Source organism: Dendrobium catenatum, unplaced genomic scaffold (assembly GCF_001605985.2).
Source record: "Dendrobium catenatum unplaced genomic scaffold, ASM160598v2 fragScaff_scaffold_1177, whole genome shotgun sequence".
NCBI lineage: Eukaryota > Viridiplantae > Streptophyta > Magnoliopsida > Asparagales > Orchidaceae > Dendrobium > Dendrobium catenatum.
Genome location: NW_021319639.1, coordinates 135,006 through 151,915, shown reverse-complemented (window position 1 = coordinate 151,915; position 16,910 = coordinate 135,006). Strand labels below are relative to the sequence as shown.

Below are 16,910 nucleotides of genomic sequence, written 5' to 3'. Positions count from 1 at the left end.
CCTTATATTTGTTGTTGTTTTAAAGGATTCCCTAACTTTAGTCTGTGATCGATTGCCTATGCATAGTTTCTTCATAAGAACTTCTTTGAACCTACTTGTGTGAAGCATTAAGATTAAATTTATCATCGCTTAACAATTATTTATTAATACTCACAAATAATTTCTGGTTTCACATCAATTATTCCATTCATGATACAATTTATCATTTCACATATCAGTTCCCTAGTGAGAGCAAATATAAAACTCAATGATCTTTCATCAACCTTATGAAAGAAAGGATGAGTCAAACAAGAAAACAATAATGCGAGAAGTGGATTGAAATATTATTTATTCATTGACATTTTCTTGAATAAGGGAAGTTCTTTCTTCTTCTTTTTTTTGTTTAGCAAAAATCATGGAAAGAACTCTAAGAATGGAGGCTAGTAGCTTCTCTCAGTATTTAAAATAAAAAAAAAACACATGATAATAACACTCTGACATTCAGCATAGTTCTCAAAATTTGATTTAATCATCAACTACAAAAGCTAAGAAACTTTCATCACCACAATGATCCGTATAAAGCTAAATAATCTACTGGAATAAGGACTACAAAAATTGGCGAGCAAATCATACTTAAGATTTTGTTTTAAAAATGTACAAAATCATACTTTCAAACATACATTTGGATTCCTATATTGTGATAACATTTAGTAAATGAATTGTACCCAACATCACAGATTCACAATAACTATAAGGAGGAGCAATACAAAAATCTTATACCAAATATGTTTACAAAGCATGAGGTTGTGTTTGATCGAAGTTATTAAGTATAAAATTCAATCTCACAAATTATTTTAAGGCCATATAGTTTGTGAAATTGATAGCTATACTTAGCGGCTTGGGTTAAATTTAATTATATCTTTCGTTGGAAGCCGTGCTCTCAAAAGGATTTGAAAATTTGAAAAGATCTTTGTGGCATTGCCAGGGATATTAAAAGTAATATTTCTTTTAATCTTTGTTCTAATTATCTTTTATTTCATTATTAGGATCCTTGGTTTAAAGGGAAAGCTCTTAATGAAGTACTTTATCAAATTCGGTTAGTTTGCACAATTCTAGAATTGTTGGAGAGTGGATTATTAATAACAATTGGGTTATTCCTATGCATATACTAGAAGATATTATTTTGGCTATTTCAAATATTCCTATTCAGAATCATGTTATTTCTTCCATCATTTGGGATATATAAGGTGAAGTATCCTGATTTCAAGCATTTTTATAAGGCCTTTTATAAGGATTATACTAGAGTTTATTGGTATTCTTATATTTGCCATAGAAGGTATGCATTGAGATTCTCTTATTTTGCTTGGATGACCATGTTGAAAGGGTTGAAAATTGCTGATCTTTTAGTTAAAAGGAATATTTTTGTGCCTCTAATTTGTATCCTTTGTAATAAAGGGATTGAAAATCATAATCATTTATTCTTTGAATGTGATTGTTCTTTCAATATTATTTCTAGCATTGTGTTTGAGTTAAATTTCTTTATGCTTAGACCAAATTTAATTCAAATTCAAAAATTCATTTGAAAATCAAATTGGTTTATGGATGCTAAATATATGTTTATGCTCTTCACATGCTGCTCTTTTTATTTCATATGGAAGGAAAAGAATTGCAGAAAGATGAAAAATAAATTCAATTGCCAATATTATATCTGTAAGGCTATCAAGTTTGTGGTTTGTTCTAAAGTTTTGAATTGGGTGGCGTATCCCAATCTCACAATTTTATTGTTTAAATTTGTTTTGGTTGGTTTTTTTGTTTTGTTCTAGGTGAGTCTTCATTTCCTTTCTTTGTTGGACCATGATGTTTGGACACCTTCAGTTCTTTTTCATTATTTTGGACAGTTGGGTTGGCAACCAAGTTTTATCTGGATAGTCAAATCTAGCAACCATTGATTTTTTATTTTATGAGGGTTGTTGGAGGTTTTCCCTTAGGACCAGTCTTGGTTGTTGGGGTTGTTTTCCTTTTTTCTTTGGTTCTTTTGGTTGATGTTTTGAGTGTGACTGTTAGCTGTTCTGAGTTGTTATTTTTTGCTTGTGTTGTCTTTCTATTATTTCTTGTGGCTTGGGCTTAGCCAACTGTTTAGATTTTTTCTTGGCTCTCTGGTTCTGTTGGCCGGCTATGTTTTGTTTTGGAGGGTTGGTGGCTTTCTTCTGGTTTGGGTGCTTGGTGGAGCTGTTAGCTGGTGGTTTTACTTTTGGTTATTGGTGTTCCTACTTCATCTTGGATCTCAGATGTTGGAGTTGTTGTCTAGATCTATTGCTAGTTGCTTGAGATGTTGGTGATGTTGTCTAGAGCTGTTGCTTCATCTTAGGGTTACTTTCGGTTATTGGTGTTCCCACTTCATCTTGGATCTAAGATGTTGGAGCCAGTGGCGGAGCCATGATTTTTAATCTGTGGGAACACAAACTTTTGACTTTAAAAACACCCTCAAGCTTTTCCATTTTATCTTGAAATTGATATTATGGTTTTTTAAATTATTATTTTTAATTATAAGAAGTTAAATTTTATGATAACGAAAAAAACTTATTGTCATACTTGTCTAAATTAATTTCAACACAACTTTATTTAAACTATATATCATACTAATCTATTTCAACTACTCTTCTATCGCATATTTTTATATCTAATTTAAATAAAACTATAAATGTTGCGTCCTAGGGTATTCGTGGAGGTAGAGAAATAAAAAGTTTAACATCTTAACTTTGTATGAAAATTCGGTACACAATTAGATAAGAGAGAGGGTGTAGCATTTATGAGACACCAAAATTTTTACGTGAAAACGCCCTAAAAAGGGGAAAAAAGCCATAAGGCCTAGTCTAGTTTGAATGAATCCACTATTATTTGCAGTCGATTACAAATGAGGCCCTTCCTTAGGGGGAAAGCCTTGGATTGATGTACATTATATGAAGTACATTATACTGTGGTAATACAAAGAGTCACTATTGACATGTTCGTTTGGTTGGAAGGACTGTAGTCGATGGGCGACGTAAGTCGAAATAACCGTAGTTGGTAGGCGACAGAGGTCACAAAGATCGTTGTCTGGCGACAGAGGTTGAAAGGATTGTAGTCAGTGGGCGATGTAAGTCAGAATGACCGTAGTCGGTAGGCAATGAAGGTCGAAAGGATTGTTATTTGATGACAGAGGTCAGAAGGATGGCATCAAGTAAAAATCCAACAATGGACAGAAATCCAACATTGGATAGATGTCCGGTGTTTGGTAGAAATTTGGCGACGAGTGGAGGTCCAACGTCAGGTAGAAATCCGACGTTAGTTGGCAGCCGGGGAGAACTCCAACATTAGACAGTTTTCGGGCAAAACACCAGTGTCTCTTGGAGATAGGATAGAATTCAGACGTTGAGATCGGGCAGAGTTTTGGCATAACTTGAAAGTGGGGCGGAACTTCAGCGTAACTTGGAAGTCCAGCGGAACTCCGACGTCACTTGAAAGTCGGGCGAAACTTCGGCATCACTTGAAAGTCGGGCAGAACTCCGGCGTTACTTGAAAGACTGACGGAACTCCAGTGGTGGTCGAGGAGGAGCTTCTTCCCTCTTCTTCCCTTCTCCTCTCTTCTTGCTTGGGCTTGGGTCCCTTCTTAAGAGAAATGAGGAGTTGTTTATAGTTTTTTGAGAGTGGCATAACCTGTAAATAGGAAGATGATCAAGAGCAAATGGGGAGTGGATTGGATGGATGACCGATATTCAAGTCCTTGATCGTGGACCGTTTGTCATAAATTTGAAGGTCTTAATGATATCAGAATTCGACAATCTTGGGCTCGTTGGATTCGTCTCATCGAGCCGCTTGATTTGACTATAAGCATGTCATATTTGGAAGCTGTTTAGTAATCCAAATTATGGATTGAACCTTCTGAATATGCTTCGGGTCTTCGATTCAAACCCATTTGGGATCGGATTGTGTTAAATTTGGTGTCGTTGGGTTCGTATTTCTAAGATGCTCAGCTCGACTATAAGTTTGTTAAAATCAGAGTTCAGATGATCCCATATTTAATTTTTGAAGCTTCCAAATTGATTTTGCTTCGAGATTCGTGTCCAATCAAGATAATTTTGATGAAATATCAATAACTAAAAAATATTTTAAGAGCAATAAATATATAAAAGAACTACATCTTATTATTATAAAAGTATATTCAAAATATACAAAAAAATTATAATAAATATATTTTAAGTTACTTGATTTAAATTTAAATATTATAATCCTCGTCTAATGTAATTTGTTGGCTTTAATTACATAAATCTCCTATAAACAAGAAGTTGGAGTTTTTAAAATAATAAATAAATTTGATGAGATTTTTAATTAAAAAAAAAAACTAGTAATGCAAAGATGGAGAGAGAAAAATAGTCTCATCTCTCATGAAGAGAGAGAGAGAGAGAGAGAGAGAGAGAGAGAGAGAGATAGGAAATATGGAGAGCTAAGGGCTAGTAAAGGAGATCCCTAGCTCTAAAAACATTTAGAGAGAGAGAGAGAGAGAGAGTATGTAAAAGAGAGATGGAAAGAGAGAATGAGAGCCAATGAGCATGGTGTAAATGAATTTTTTTTGTCAGATTTAAAGTGATTTAACTTGAAAAACAAATCCTCTAACTTGATACTGGATGTTAGGTTTGACGGTATGCTCTCCTCCTCTCCCGTGCTCTGAAATCTTAAATCCGTCCAACTACAGGGTTTATTAAATCCCAAATTTACTGAAAAAAACAACCAGGCAGGATTTATTCCACCCTAACTTCCAACGACCCCATAAACAAGATTTAGCGTAAATCCTGCTCAAATCTTGGAATAAATCCCATTACCAAACAGCTCATAAGTGTCGGAATTTGTTCGTTTGATGTCAAGAATAAAATAAACCTAAACTTGTAAACACATTTCGCATATGTCGTTAAAGAGATTTGGTCAGATAATCTAGGTTTAAAATCAAGGTTTTAAAAATCGGACCAGACCGATCGGTTCAACTGTGAACCGACCAGTTGTCCGATCCGATCCAATTCAAAAACCGGCAATGCAGAGAACCGACCTGAACCGGACTAAACCGACGGTTCAACCATTGAACCGACAAACTGGTCCAAGTTCAAAAGAACCGGTCCAGGTTCAAAAGAACTGATCCAGGTTCCAAAGAACCTGCCAATTTTAAAATTTTTTTATGTTAAATAAAATATAAATAATATATTTATTTTATTACATTTAAAAAAATAATTTTTTTATTAAATAATGAAAATTTTAATACCATATTTTAATTTGTTATAATGTATATTATAAGAATCTCATTTATTATAATTATAATTAAATGTAAAAATTAATCATAATTAAATTATTTGATATTCATAAATATAACATAATTAAACTATATGCTTTATAAATTATAATTATATTATAATTATTCATCATTTCAATTTAATTTAATTATATTGAGAGATAATTTATTAAAATTATATAGTTTAAATTCTTAGAATTATATTGTTTGAGGTTAGATTCCCGTAATTATTCTATTAATGTTATTATTTTTTAATAATATTATTATTTATTACATCATATGGTTTGACCCCGGTTCGACCGGTCGAACCTTGAACATCTTCTTCTTCCGGTTCGTTGACCGGTCCAATTTTCAAAGCCCTGTTTAAAACGTTAAAGTTCTCTTATTAGTTATTTCAACATCCAATCTCATAAGCACATGAACATGTTGATGAACACGAAAATGAGAATTTTGAGTGTATGACAGACATAGTTCCAACACAAGTTTATGAACATGTTCGTGTTGATAATTATATGTATTTGCCTGATGGTGAAAGTGCAACAGAAATGACAGAACTTCAAGATAATATCGCAATACAGTTGTACAACTTTAGTAGGTAGTAGATTAAATAATAGTTAATTTTAAATATTAGAGAGGACTCATGTTATTTTTGTTTGTTTATGTTATTTTGATGAAATAGGTAATGCCTCTTAATTTTTTCTTATATATCTCAGGTGTGCATATGAGATGTGATGCTCAAAATGTGGAAGTTGAAGGAGAGTACCTTTGTTATGAAAATGCTGATTTCAGTTGATTGTTATATTTGTTGGAGTGTATGTTCGTGTCATTGTAATAAATTGAGTTTGCAAAGTTGTGTTTGTTTAATTTATTTTATAGATGGTTTGTGGACATTATATACTTATGATTATAGTTTGGTGAAAGCAGATTATGTATTGGTGTTTCGTAATAGTATCACATATTTTGTAAGTATAATATAAACTTCATAATGTGTTTGTTTAAATATTAAGCAATATGCTTATGTGAAAATTATTTGTTAAAAAGTTAAAGAAAAGGACAAACATATTAGATTTCAATATGGTTGAGCCGATTTTCATGATTTCCAGGAGATATTTGGAAATATTTGATTGACATTATACGGATTTTAAATATTTACTACTCAGACAAGCTAACCAACACTCTTCAGTGCACAAAGGTTCAACATATTCAAGTTGAAATAAAATGCTATTTCAGAAAGTACATTTCTCTTTATATTTCTTTGAAGCATATTATAACATTCAAGTTGAAATCTTTGAAGCATAGTATCGTAAATCTGCTATTACTGTTTGATTACAACTTAGGTTTAATATACATATGATAAATATGAGAATAACAATTTCTTACAGAAGGGCTGACATGTATTTACAGGTCTAGTCTATATTGGTCTTCATTTTGTCATTTCTGCTGATAGAAAAACTTATGTTGCAAGCTATTGGTCTGATCTCATTAATATATACAATATTATTTTCACACATTCTTGAGTTCTACATCAATAATTAGAAGTCATGCTAATCCTTCTTTCTGCATAATAAATAATTCAATTCAGTGAGAATCTTCAAACAGTTGGAACATCTTTTAATTTTATCCTAAATAGTTGATAGGAAACAAAATATTGATGTAAAACTGATATCCAATTGTAACTACAAAAAAGGGAAAATAACAATTTCAGATAGTTGAAACAAGAATAATGATGATTGAATGACTATGCAAAATCCTGATTCATGCCCTTCAAAATAAGAAAGCAAATTCTATTGGCATAACAAACTACAAATACGGTGAAAGGAGCATTGTCTTGATGCCTTCTTAAGGCTTCGTTTGGTTCCCTCGACATTTTTTCTATTCTTAAATGGAGGTATTACAACGGAGAAGTAGAAATTTTTTTATTCTCAGATCGGCAAAAATACGGAGGCATATCAAAAGGTATTTTGAAAAAGTTGCATAAACAAACATTAAAATAGTAACTCTTTCACCGATTGAAATCAGAAATGGAAAACTTATGGATAACCAAACGAGGCCTAAGAGAGATAAAGCTAACGAATGTTTTATTTTTCTCCACAGCCACTCCCATCTTTTGTTTTAAAAAGCTGCAATGACAATGAGGAGATATAATAAAATTTTGATTGAATATATGACAAGACAAATAAAGAAGAATAACCTGATTGAATATCTAAATTTTTTTCTTCGAGCTAGCAGAAACATCTTCACCGACCTCATCTCCTTCATGGGCTTGCAAACGTCTCAGTAACTTCAAATCAGAAGCTTACAACATTAACAGTCTGATAGAATTCAATTATAAAGTTAGTCTATATTTAAGAATTACATAATAAAGAAGAGAGAACCAACTCTAGAAGATGTCACTTCTATGAAGTGAGCTGTGTCAAAAAGGAAGCACAAAGCAAGAGTGAAAACATATATAAGCTAAGGATAGTCGAAATAAGATATCCAACACAGAAGAGATCAATAGAGACATGGAAAGAGAAAGTCTCACTATAAACTTCAACTGAAAGATCACCAATATAACAAAATATAGGAATCAAGTGATGAAAGAGCTACAAGTTCGAAATGTGGACTCAGGCGTAAAGAACCAACATCCATAAGAATGGCTCATCGAGAAGGATCATCAATACCATACAGAAGGTGGAGAAACCCTGGTTGTCGCAGGACCGTTGAGAGAGAAATGGTTGCCGGCACTTACCACAGAGAATTGATCGCCATATTAGATGCGATTTTATGGTGGTTTCGTATGTACTTACTATTAAGCAGAGGGCAAATTTATCTTTTATGATGAGAATGGCGGAGTGTAATATATATCAAACGTAATTAAGTAGCTTTTTAGTTTGAGTAACCAGCAAAAAAGAAATATAACCAAGCATAAACATTTTTTTTAAATAAAATTTGTAGATACTCTGTTTCGTCAATAATTTATCTACAAACTTATGCAAAAGGATTGTAGCAACCAAACGAGCCCAAAGTTTTGCCGTTGTTCCCTATTCCTCCCCTCTCGCTTCAGGTTTTCGGAACCAATCCCGTATCCTCTGTTCGCACACCGCAGGCACCCGACCCTTCTCTCTTACGCTCCCGTTTGGTCCGCTCCAAGGAGGCCGCAAGCCTCACGATCTCCTGCCAAACCGAATTCCCACCCTGCTCGGCCCGTCCAGAGGAGCCGCAGGTCCTCGCAAGCGCACGCTCGACTCGGCTCGACCTTCTCTCTGCACAGAGTAAGAGCAATCCTTTTCTCCACAAACGTTCAGAATGAAAGGGGCTTTTGATTTCCTTTCTCTATATCCTTTGTTATGATTTGAAAAGATGAAAGAGCTTTTAGTTTCGTTTAATATTTCTGGAAGAAATTTTTATGAAACCTGATCTGTGAGTTTGCCTCTTCTTCAAAACCGAAATGGATAAAACTCTAGGTAAATACGTAAGGGATTTGCATTTCTCTTGTTGACATGAATGAGGCTTCTATTGTATACAATCCAATGTGTAAACCCCCAAAAAAAATTCTGAAATATACATCTTTTTGGTGTTTTATTTAAAGCCTATCGAAATCAGAATTTGTATATATAAATATCGGACTTGTATGCTTGTATAAATAAATATATGAGTTGGAAAGAAAAATAAAGAATTCATGTATGTTCATATATGTCGAGGATGATGGCTGATCTCCCAAAATCCTTATCCCCATGTAATGCTTATGAGATTGTGTACTACTTTACAGCAGATTTCCTATTCTAGAAAACAGAGAAGACATTAGGAGAAAGGGAAACCAAAACACTCATTGTATTTTACTGTGTCTTGTATTACACGGAGGGCAGCTTATATAAAGCTGTAGCTTGTACTATGTAAACAGAAAGGAGATTGTTCCTTTACATGTGTATGACTTTGATGAATTGGTTTGTTATTAACTGATGGTGTAGATGATATGAGCTGGTTCCCTATCACGTGTGCTGTTATTACCCCCCTCAAACTGACGGTGGTTGTTGAACCGTGAGTTTGGTTCGCAGAAATTGGAACTGTGTTAGAAAGATGTTTGGTGAGGATGTTGGCAGGTTGCTTAGTAGAAGCAATAGGCAACAGATGGATGCACTTTGCTTGGACTTGCTCGCGAGTGAAGTGATAATCGATCTCTATGTGCTTGGTTATGGCATGGAAGACTGGATTGTTGGCCAAAGCGATTGCGGACTGGTTGTCGCATTAGAGAGTGGTAGGAGTGTTGGCCAAAATTTTAAAGTCCTGGAGGAGTCTTTGAAGCCATATAATATCGGTTGCCGCTGCTGCCAGTGCGCGGTATTTGGCTTTGGTGGAGGACCGAGCGATGTAGGCTGCTTCTTTACTGTCCATGAGATTAAAGTAGAACCAAGAAATGAGGAGTATCCGGTAGTAGCGCGGCGGGTATGATGTTACTTGCCCAGTCGGAGTCGGCAAAGAAGTGAAGGATTAGAGAGTCCTTCGTGATTGGTAGGCCATAGTTGATGGTCCCCTTGAGGTATTGGAGCAGATGTTTAAGCCACTGAGAGTGAAGTGGAGAGGGATCGTGCATGTGTTGACACAGTTGGTTAACGGCGTGAGCTATGTCTAGGCGAGTAATGGTAAGATAATGGAGTGAACCGGTTAGGTGGTGGTATAAGTTAGGAGGGAAGGGTTTGGTGGCGGACTAGGGGGAGTATGAGGAGCTAGCTGATGTGGGGTTTATGGTAGGATTGCAGGAAAGATAACCTGCCTTGTTGAGGATAGAGATGGTGTATTTTGCTTGAGATAGGAATAGGGAATTGGGATGATGAGAAATATCAATGCCAAGGAAGGTGGATGGACTGCCCAGGTGCTTCATAGAGAAGGTGGATTGAAGGGAGTGTATGATGTGTTGTAGATGAGAGGAGGAGGATCCGATAAGAAGTATGTTGTCGACGTAGATAAGGAGGTATGTGGGATGAGGAGAGGAGGATTGTATGAAGAGGGAGGGATCGGCTTGACTTGGACGAAAGCCGAGAGATATGAGATAGGTAGAGATAGTGTGGAACCATTGACGAGGGGCTTGGCGGAGCCCGTAGATGGCCTTTTTGAGCAGACACACGTGATGAGGATAGCAAGGATCCTGGAATCCTTTAGGTTGAGTCATGTAGACAATGTCGAGAGGACCGTGAAGGAATGCATTCGACACGTCTAGTTGATGCAGTGGCCATTGCATATGAGTGGCAATGGTGAGAAGGACGCGGATTGTGGGTATTTTGGCAACGGGGCTGAAGGTGTCGGAGAAGTTCAAGCCAATTTCTTGATGGTTGCCGAGGGCTACCAAACGAGCTTTATAATGGGGAGGGAGGGGCTGTTGTTGGGTTTGAGTTTAAACGTCCATTTGCAGCCTAATATAGGTGCATCAGGAGGTTTAGGAATCAGTGTCCAGGTTTCTTTGGACTTGAGAGTTGTGAATTAAGCTTGTATAGCACAGTTCCACTCGGGATGATGAAGAGCAGCTTGAACAGAGGTAGGTTCAGTGACTGATGAATCTTGGGTAAGGAGATTAAGTATTTGGCGTGGTTTGAGAGTACCAGTACTGGACCTGGTGATCATAGGATGTATTTGTGGTATGGAGGCAGTGGTGTCTGGTAGGGAGTTTGTTGATGTGGATGGGGATATTGGTGTGATGTTGGATATGATTGGGGAAGGTGTTGGAAGGGTGGGGGGTGGAGAAGCAGGTGATTGGGAGTTGCATGTAGGGATGAGTGTAGTAGTGGGAGGGGAGGACGGCCGTTGGTGTAAGCTGGATGTGGGAGTGAATAAGAATGGGTTAGAGGACGGGCTGGAGTCATCGTTTGTGTTGGAGAGGATTGATAAGGAAAGATGGATTCATCGAAGCGAACGTGTCGTGAGATGAGTATCTTTCCGTGGATTGGTCGAGGCAGCGGTACCCTTTTTGATTGTCTGAGAAACCAAGAAAATATGCAGAGCTTAGACATGGGCTGAAGCTTGTTGCGATAAGGAGGTGGAAGCTAGGGAAAGCAGGCGCACCCGAAGATGCGGAGATGGCTATAGGTTGGTGGTTTATTAAAGAAGAGCTGATAGGGGCAGCATTGATTAGTGATGGTAGATGGCATCCTGTTTATAAGATAAACGGTGGTGAGGGCTGCATCAAGCCAGAATTGCTGGGGAAGATTAGCATCGGTAAGTAGCATGCGGGTTGTCTCCAGTATGTGACGGTGCTTGCGTTCTGCAAGCCCGTTTTGTTCGGGAGTGTAGGGACAACTTGTTTGGTGGGGAATTCCGTGTGTCTGAAAAATGAATGAAGAGAGTGATTGGTGTACTCCTTACCGCCATCAGAGCGAATGCATTTTATGGTGGTGGATGGTTGGTTTTGTATGAGCTGTGCAAAGTTTATTAGGAGAGGAGTTACTTCAGATTTTGCACGCATAGGAAATAGCCAGACATATCGTGAGTAATCATCGACAATTAGTAAGTAATAGCTAAATCCTTGATTAGATAGCGTGGGGGAAGGATCCCATACATCGGAATGTAGTAAAGATAAAGGAGCACATTGAGAATTGCTGGAAGAAGTAAAAACAAGCTTGTGACTTTTAGACGCCATGCACGAAAAACAGGAAGATAGTTGCATCGGAACGTGTAGTTCTGGATATGTTTTGGAGATGATAGACATGGTTTCGGAGTGTGGGTGGTCGAGTCGATGCCAACAGAGAGCTGGTGTAAGGGAAGTGGTGAGAGCTCGGTGATTTGAGGAGGAGGAGAGTGTCAGCGGGTAGAGACCATTAGTGATTGGGCCTTGGTGGATGCAGTGGTTGAACTGATTGAAGATTTTGTAGCCAAATGCGTCAAAATGAAGAGAAATGTTGTTATCCTTAGTGAGCTTGTGAATAGAGATTAAGTTATGAGAGATATTTGTGGTATGAAGAAGTTGTGAGAGTAGAAGCTTACCATTTGGAAGTGGTAGAATACCTTGACCAGTGTGGGTGATGGGTGTGCTCGAACCGTTACCAACTATGACCTGCTCAAATACGAGATAATCCAGTGGTTGTTGAATGTTCTCAAGGTGCGGGGTGAGTGAGACGTGGCTCCTGTGTCTAGTATCCACTCGTTGGGAAGAGAGGATGAGGTGACCAATGATGTTGATCCTGGGAATGGAGCTGGCGTGGCTGTTGCTTGAGGAATGTAGTTGGCATTCATGTGATGCCAACATTTGAATGCAAAGTGACCACGCTTGTTACAGATTTGACAGACGAGGGGAGATGCGGGTACTGGGTTTGGCGATGGTGGTCATGATGAGGTGTTTTGTGGAGAGCGACTGTGTCCACGTGAGCTTCTTCCCCGGTAGGTGTATAAGGCCTATGCAGGGTTAATGTTTAGCTGGTGTTTGGTGGAATCAGCCAGCAGATTAATCTCTTCACTCATGAGTAAGGAGTAGAAGTTATCAAGACTTAGCAGCAGAGGGTAGGTTCTAATAGTAGTCTTGAAGGATTGGTATTGTGGTGGCAGCCCATTGAGGGTATAAAGAATGACATCTTCCTGATCTACTGTATATCTAGCTGAGGAGATGTTGTCTACTAGAGTTTTAATTTCCGTGAGATACTGGCTCATGGATGATGTCTTCATGGAGACATTATGCAACTCGTTTTTGAGTTGGATCACACACGATCTGTTTGAAGCTTGAAGTCGGGTTTCTAATGTTGTCTAGATCTCGCTGCAGGTTTGAAGATTATGAACATATGGTAGAAATGATGCCATGAGAGTTGAACAGAGTGTTGTCGCCAAGTTTCGATCAATGAGGAGTCATTGTTTGTATGCTGGGTTTTCACGAAGTGTGGAATAAGTATTAGTGAGTTGCTGAGGTGGGATGGAGCTGGTGCCGAAAAGGAATCCCTCGAATCCATTAGCAGAGAATAGTTTTAGGATTTGTGATCTCCAAGTGGGATATATTTCATTAGAGAGGAGGGTTGGGACTATAATCTTGATGTTGGATATAACAAACTTGAGAGAGGAGGGAATTTGGGGAATAACGAATGATTCTACCTAGGAGGTTTCGGATTGCTCCATAGTCTTCTACCGCTAGGTATCAAAGCTCTAATACCATGTAAAACTTTACAGCAGATTTCCTATTCTAGAAAACAGTGAAGACATTAGGAGAAAGGGAAACCAAAATACTCATTGTATTTTACTGTGTCCTGTATTACACGAAGGGCAGCTTATATAAAGCTGTAGCTTGTACTATGTAAACAGAAAGGAGATTGTTCCTTTACACGTGTATGTCTTTGATGAATTGGTTTGTTATTAACTGATGGTGTAGATGATATGAGCTGGTTCCCTATCACGTGTGTTGTTATTAGATTGGACGCTGAAATAACTAATTAGAGCATTTTAATGTTTTAAACTAGATTATCTGATCTCTTTAACGACGTATGCGAAATGTGTTTACAAGTTCAAGTTTATTTTATTCTTGAAATCAAACGAACCAATTCCGACACTTAGGAGCTGTTTGGCAACGAGATTTATGCCAAGATTTTAGCAGGATTTACGCCAAATCTTGTTTATGGGGTCGTTGGAAGTTACGGTGGAATAAATACAGTCTGGTTGTTTTTTGCGGTAAATTCGAGATTTAATAAATCCGGGATTTAAGATTTCAGAGCGCAGGAGAGGAGGAGAGCAGACCGCCAAACTTGACTTCCAGTATCAAGTTACAAATAATTACTTTAAATCTGATTACATTGCAGAACAGCTCTAGAGGATTTAACAAGATTTAATGCTTACGTTACCAAACAATTTTCAGGACTTAAATTTAACAGGATTTAATAAATTCGGATTTACAGGATTTAGTAAATCCTATTCAAGTTAAATCCTACTTGTTACCAAACAACCCTTTATAAAAAAAAAAAAATCTTTTACACCATGCTCATTAGCTCTCACTCTCTCTTTCCATCTCTCTTTTACATATTTTCTCTCTACTCTCTACTCTCTCTCTCTCTCCCTTTCTTTTTCTTTGAGATTTTGTTTTTATAGCTAGCAATCTCTTTCACTAGCCCTTAGCTCTCCCTATTTCCTCTCTCTCTCTCTCTCTCTCTCTCTGTCTCTCCATGAGAGATGAGACTATTTTTCTCTCTCTATCTTTGCATTACTAGTTTTTTTTAATTAAAAATTTCATCAAATTTACTTATTATTTTAAAAACTTCAACTTCTTGTTTATAGGAGATTTATGTAATTAAAGCCAACAAATTACATTAAATGAGGATTATAATATTCAAATTTAAATCAAGTAACTTAAAATAAATTTATTATAAATTTTTTTATATTTTGAATATACTTTTATAATAATTAGATGCAATTTTTTTATATATTTATTGCTCTAAAATATTTTTTAGTTATTGATATTTCATCAAAAATTAACTTGATCGGGCACGAATCTCGAAGCAAAATCAGTTCGGAAGCTTCAAAAATTAAATATGGCATCATCTGAACTCCGATTTCAACAAACTTACAGTCGAACTGAGCATCTTAGAAATACAAACCCAACGACACCAAATTCAACTCAATCCGATCCCAAATGGGTTTGAATCGAAGACCCAAAGCACATTTGTAAGGTTTAATGCATAATTTGGATTACCAAACAGCTTCCAAATATGACACGCTTATAGTCAAATCGAGCGGCTTGACGAGACGAATCCAACGAGACCAAGATCGCCGAATTCTGATATCATTAAGACCTTCAAATGTATGACGAACAGTCCACGATCAAGGGATTCAATATCGGCCGTCCATCCAATCCACTCCCCATTTGCCCTTGATCATCTTCCTATTTACAGGTTATGAATACTCTCAGAAAACTATAAATAGCCTCTCATTTCTCTTAAGTAGGGACCCAAACCCAAGCAAGAAGAGAGGAGAAGGGAAGAAGAGGAGGGAAGAAGCTCCTCCTTGACCACCGCCGGAGTTCCGTCGGACTTTCAAGTAACATCGAATTTCTGCCATACTTTCAAGTGATGCCGGAGTTTCGTCCGACTTTCAAGTGACGCCGGAGTTTCGCCGGACTTTCAAGTGACACTGGAGTTCCGCCCCACTTTTAAGTTACATCGAAACTCCACCCGATCTCGACGTCGGAATTCTGTTATATCTCCAAGAGACTCTGGAGTTTTGACTTGATATAACCACTGTTATCATATGCTTTGCAAACAAAAGAACCGGACATTGTACATGCCATGTCTTTGGTCCGAATATGTAAAAAGAGACTGTAAGATACGAGAGAAAATAAATGGGAATACTTTATCGCCAAACTAACTTCATTTTGTGAGCAACAAAAAATGTATATTCCCCATATGAATGATAGATGGGTTGATCGGGGACGGCCTCATCGTGGAGCTCAGGATGTGACAATTTTAAATCACTATCGAGTTGAAATTTTCTAAACAATTTTAATATACATCTTCAAGAGTTAAATAATCATTTCATAGAGATGAATACTGAGTTACTTTTTTCTATTTCCTATTTGAATCCTAATAATTCCTTTTTTGCATTAAGTAAATAAAGATTAATTTGAATGACACATCTTTATCCATGTGATTTTAGTTCTGTTGAATTGACAATTCTAGACAATCAGTTGGAAACTTATATCATGAATATGCGATTTGATCCACAATTCTTATTATTAAAAGACATTGGATGTCTTGATGAGACAATAATACAAAACAAAAATGATATTTTATATCCTCTTATTTTCAGGCTATTAAAACTAGCCCTAGTTTTGTCGATTAAATGGCTATCATTAAAGCTCGACTGCAAAATAGGATTGGAGATCAGTGGATAAATGATATTTTACTCGCCTATATTAAGAAGAAAATATTGGATTGTATTGATAATGATGTAATTATTAATCTTTTCCAAAATATGAAAAACAGACACTATAAATTTTAAGTGTTTTCCAACTTATATTTAATATTCAAGTTAAAAAAAAAAAATAAAACTATCAATGTCGGTCTCAAGCCCGAATAAAAAAAATTTAGGAAAATTTAAACAGACATACACACACACATATATATATATATATACATAAATGTGTCCCCTTTAAAAAAAAATTGACTCCGCCACTAGATATATAGAGTTTTATCCACAAAAAATTATAAAGTTGATTTATTAACACATTAAATAGGTTTAATTTTGTGTTTCTGTGAAATTATTTAGGTCTTTATTTATGATATTTAAAGATCAGAATAAAAATTTTAAATAATTAAGAATCATTTTAATCCTTATCTCATAAATTATATATGTAATATAACAATATGCATTCATCTTTACCAATTTTATTTTATATGACTAAAAATATATAAATAATTTTATCTCTGTTGATTTTTAAAAATATATATATTTAAAGAAAAAAATTTAACCAAATTTGATGTAGAACTACGTATGAAATGCAATGATTTTTGTAAGATCTTGCACAACTTTTTGATTAGAGAATAACGGAGAAAACTACAAGTATTTAAAACCACGAAATAAAATGTAAGAGGGGCCACGCCCGCTTAGGCTAAGTCACATAACAAGAGATTTGAAACTTCAAAATAAATTAGAAAATTAGCACCATGCCAGATTAGTA

The 16,910-nt window shown here is 36.2% G+C and overlaps 1 protein-coding gene across 4 annotated transcripts in view; it reads left to right on the top strand.

Moving 5' to 3' along the window:
- The first annotated feature begins 8,245 nt into the window (after positions 1-8,245).
- LOC110106918 (alkylated DNA repair protein ALKBH8 homolog) overlaps positions 8,246-16,910 on the top strand; it is a 119,476-nt gene continuing 110,811 nt past the window's right edge. For all 4 annotated transcript variants that reach the window (XM_028698900.1, XM_028698901.1, XM_020837006.2 and 1 more), the window contains exon 1: positions 8,246-8,550. In XM_028698900.1, coding sequence (XP_028554733.1) covers positions 8,269-8,550 — 282 coding nt within the window. In that variant the 5' untranslated portion in view covers positions 8,246-8,268. The remainder of the gene's footprint in view (positions 8,551-16,910) is intronic.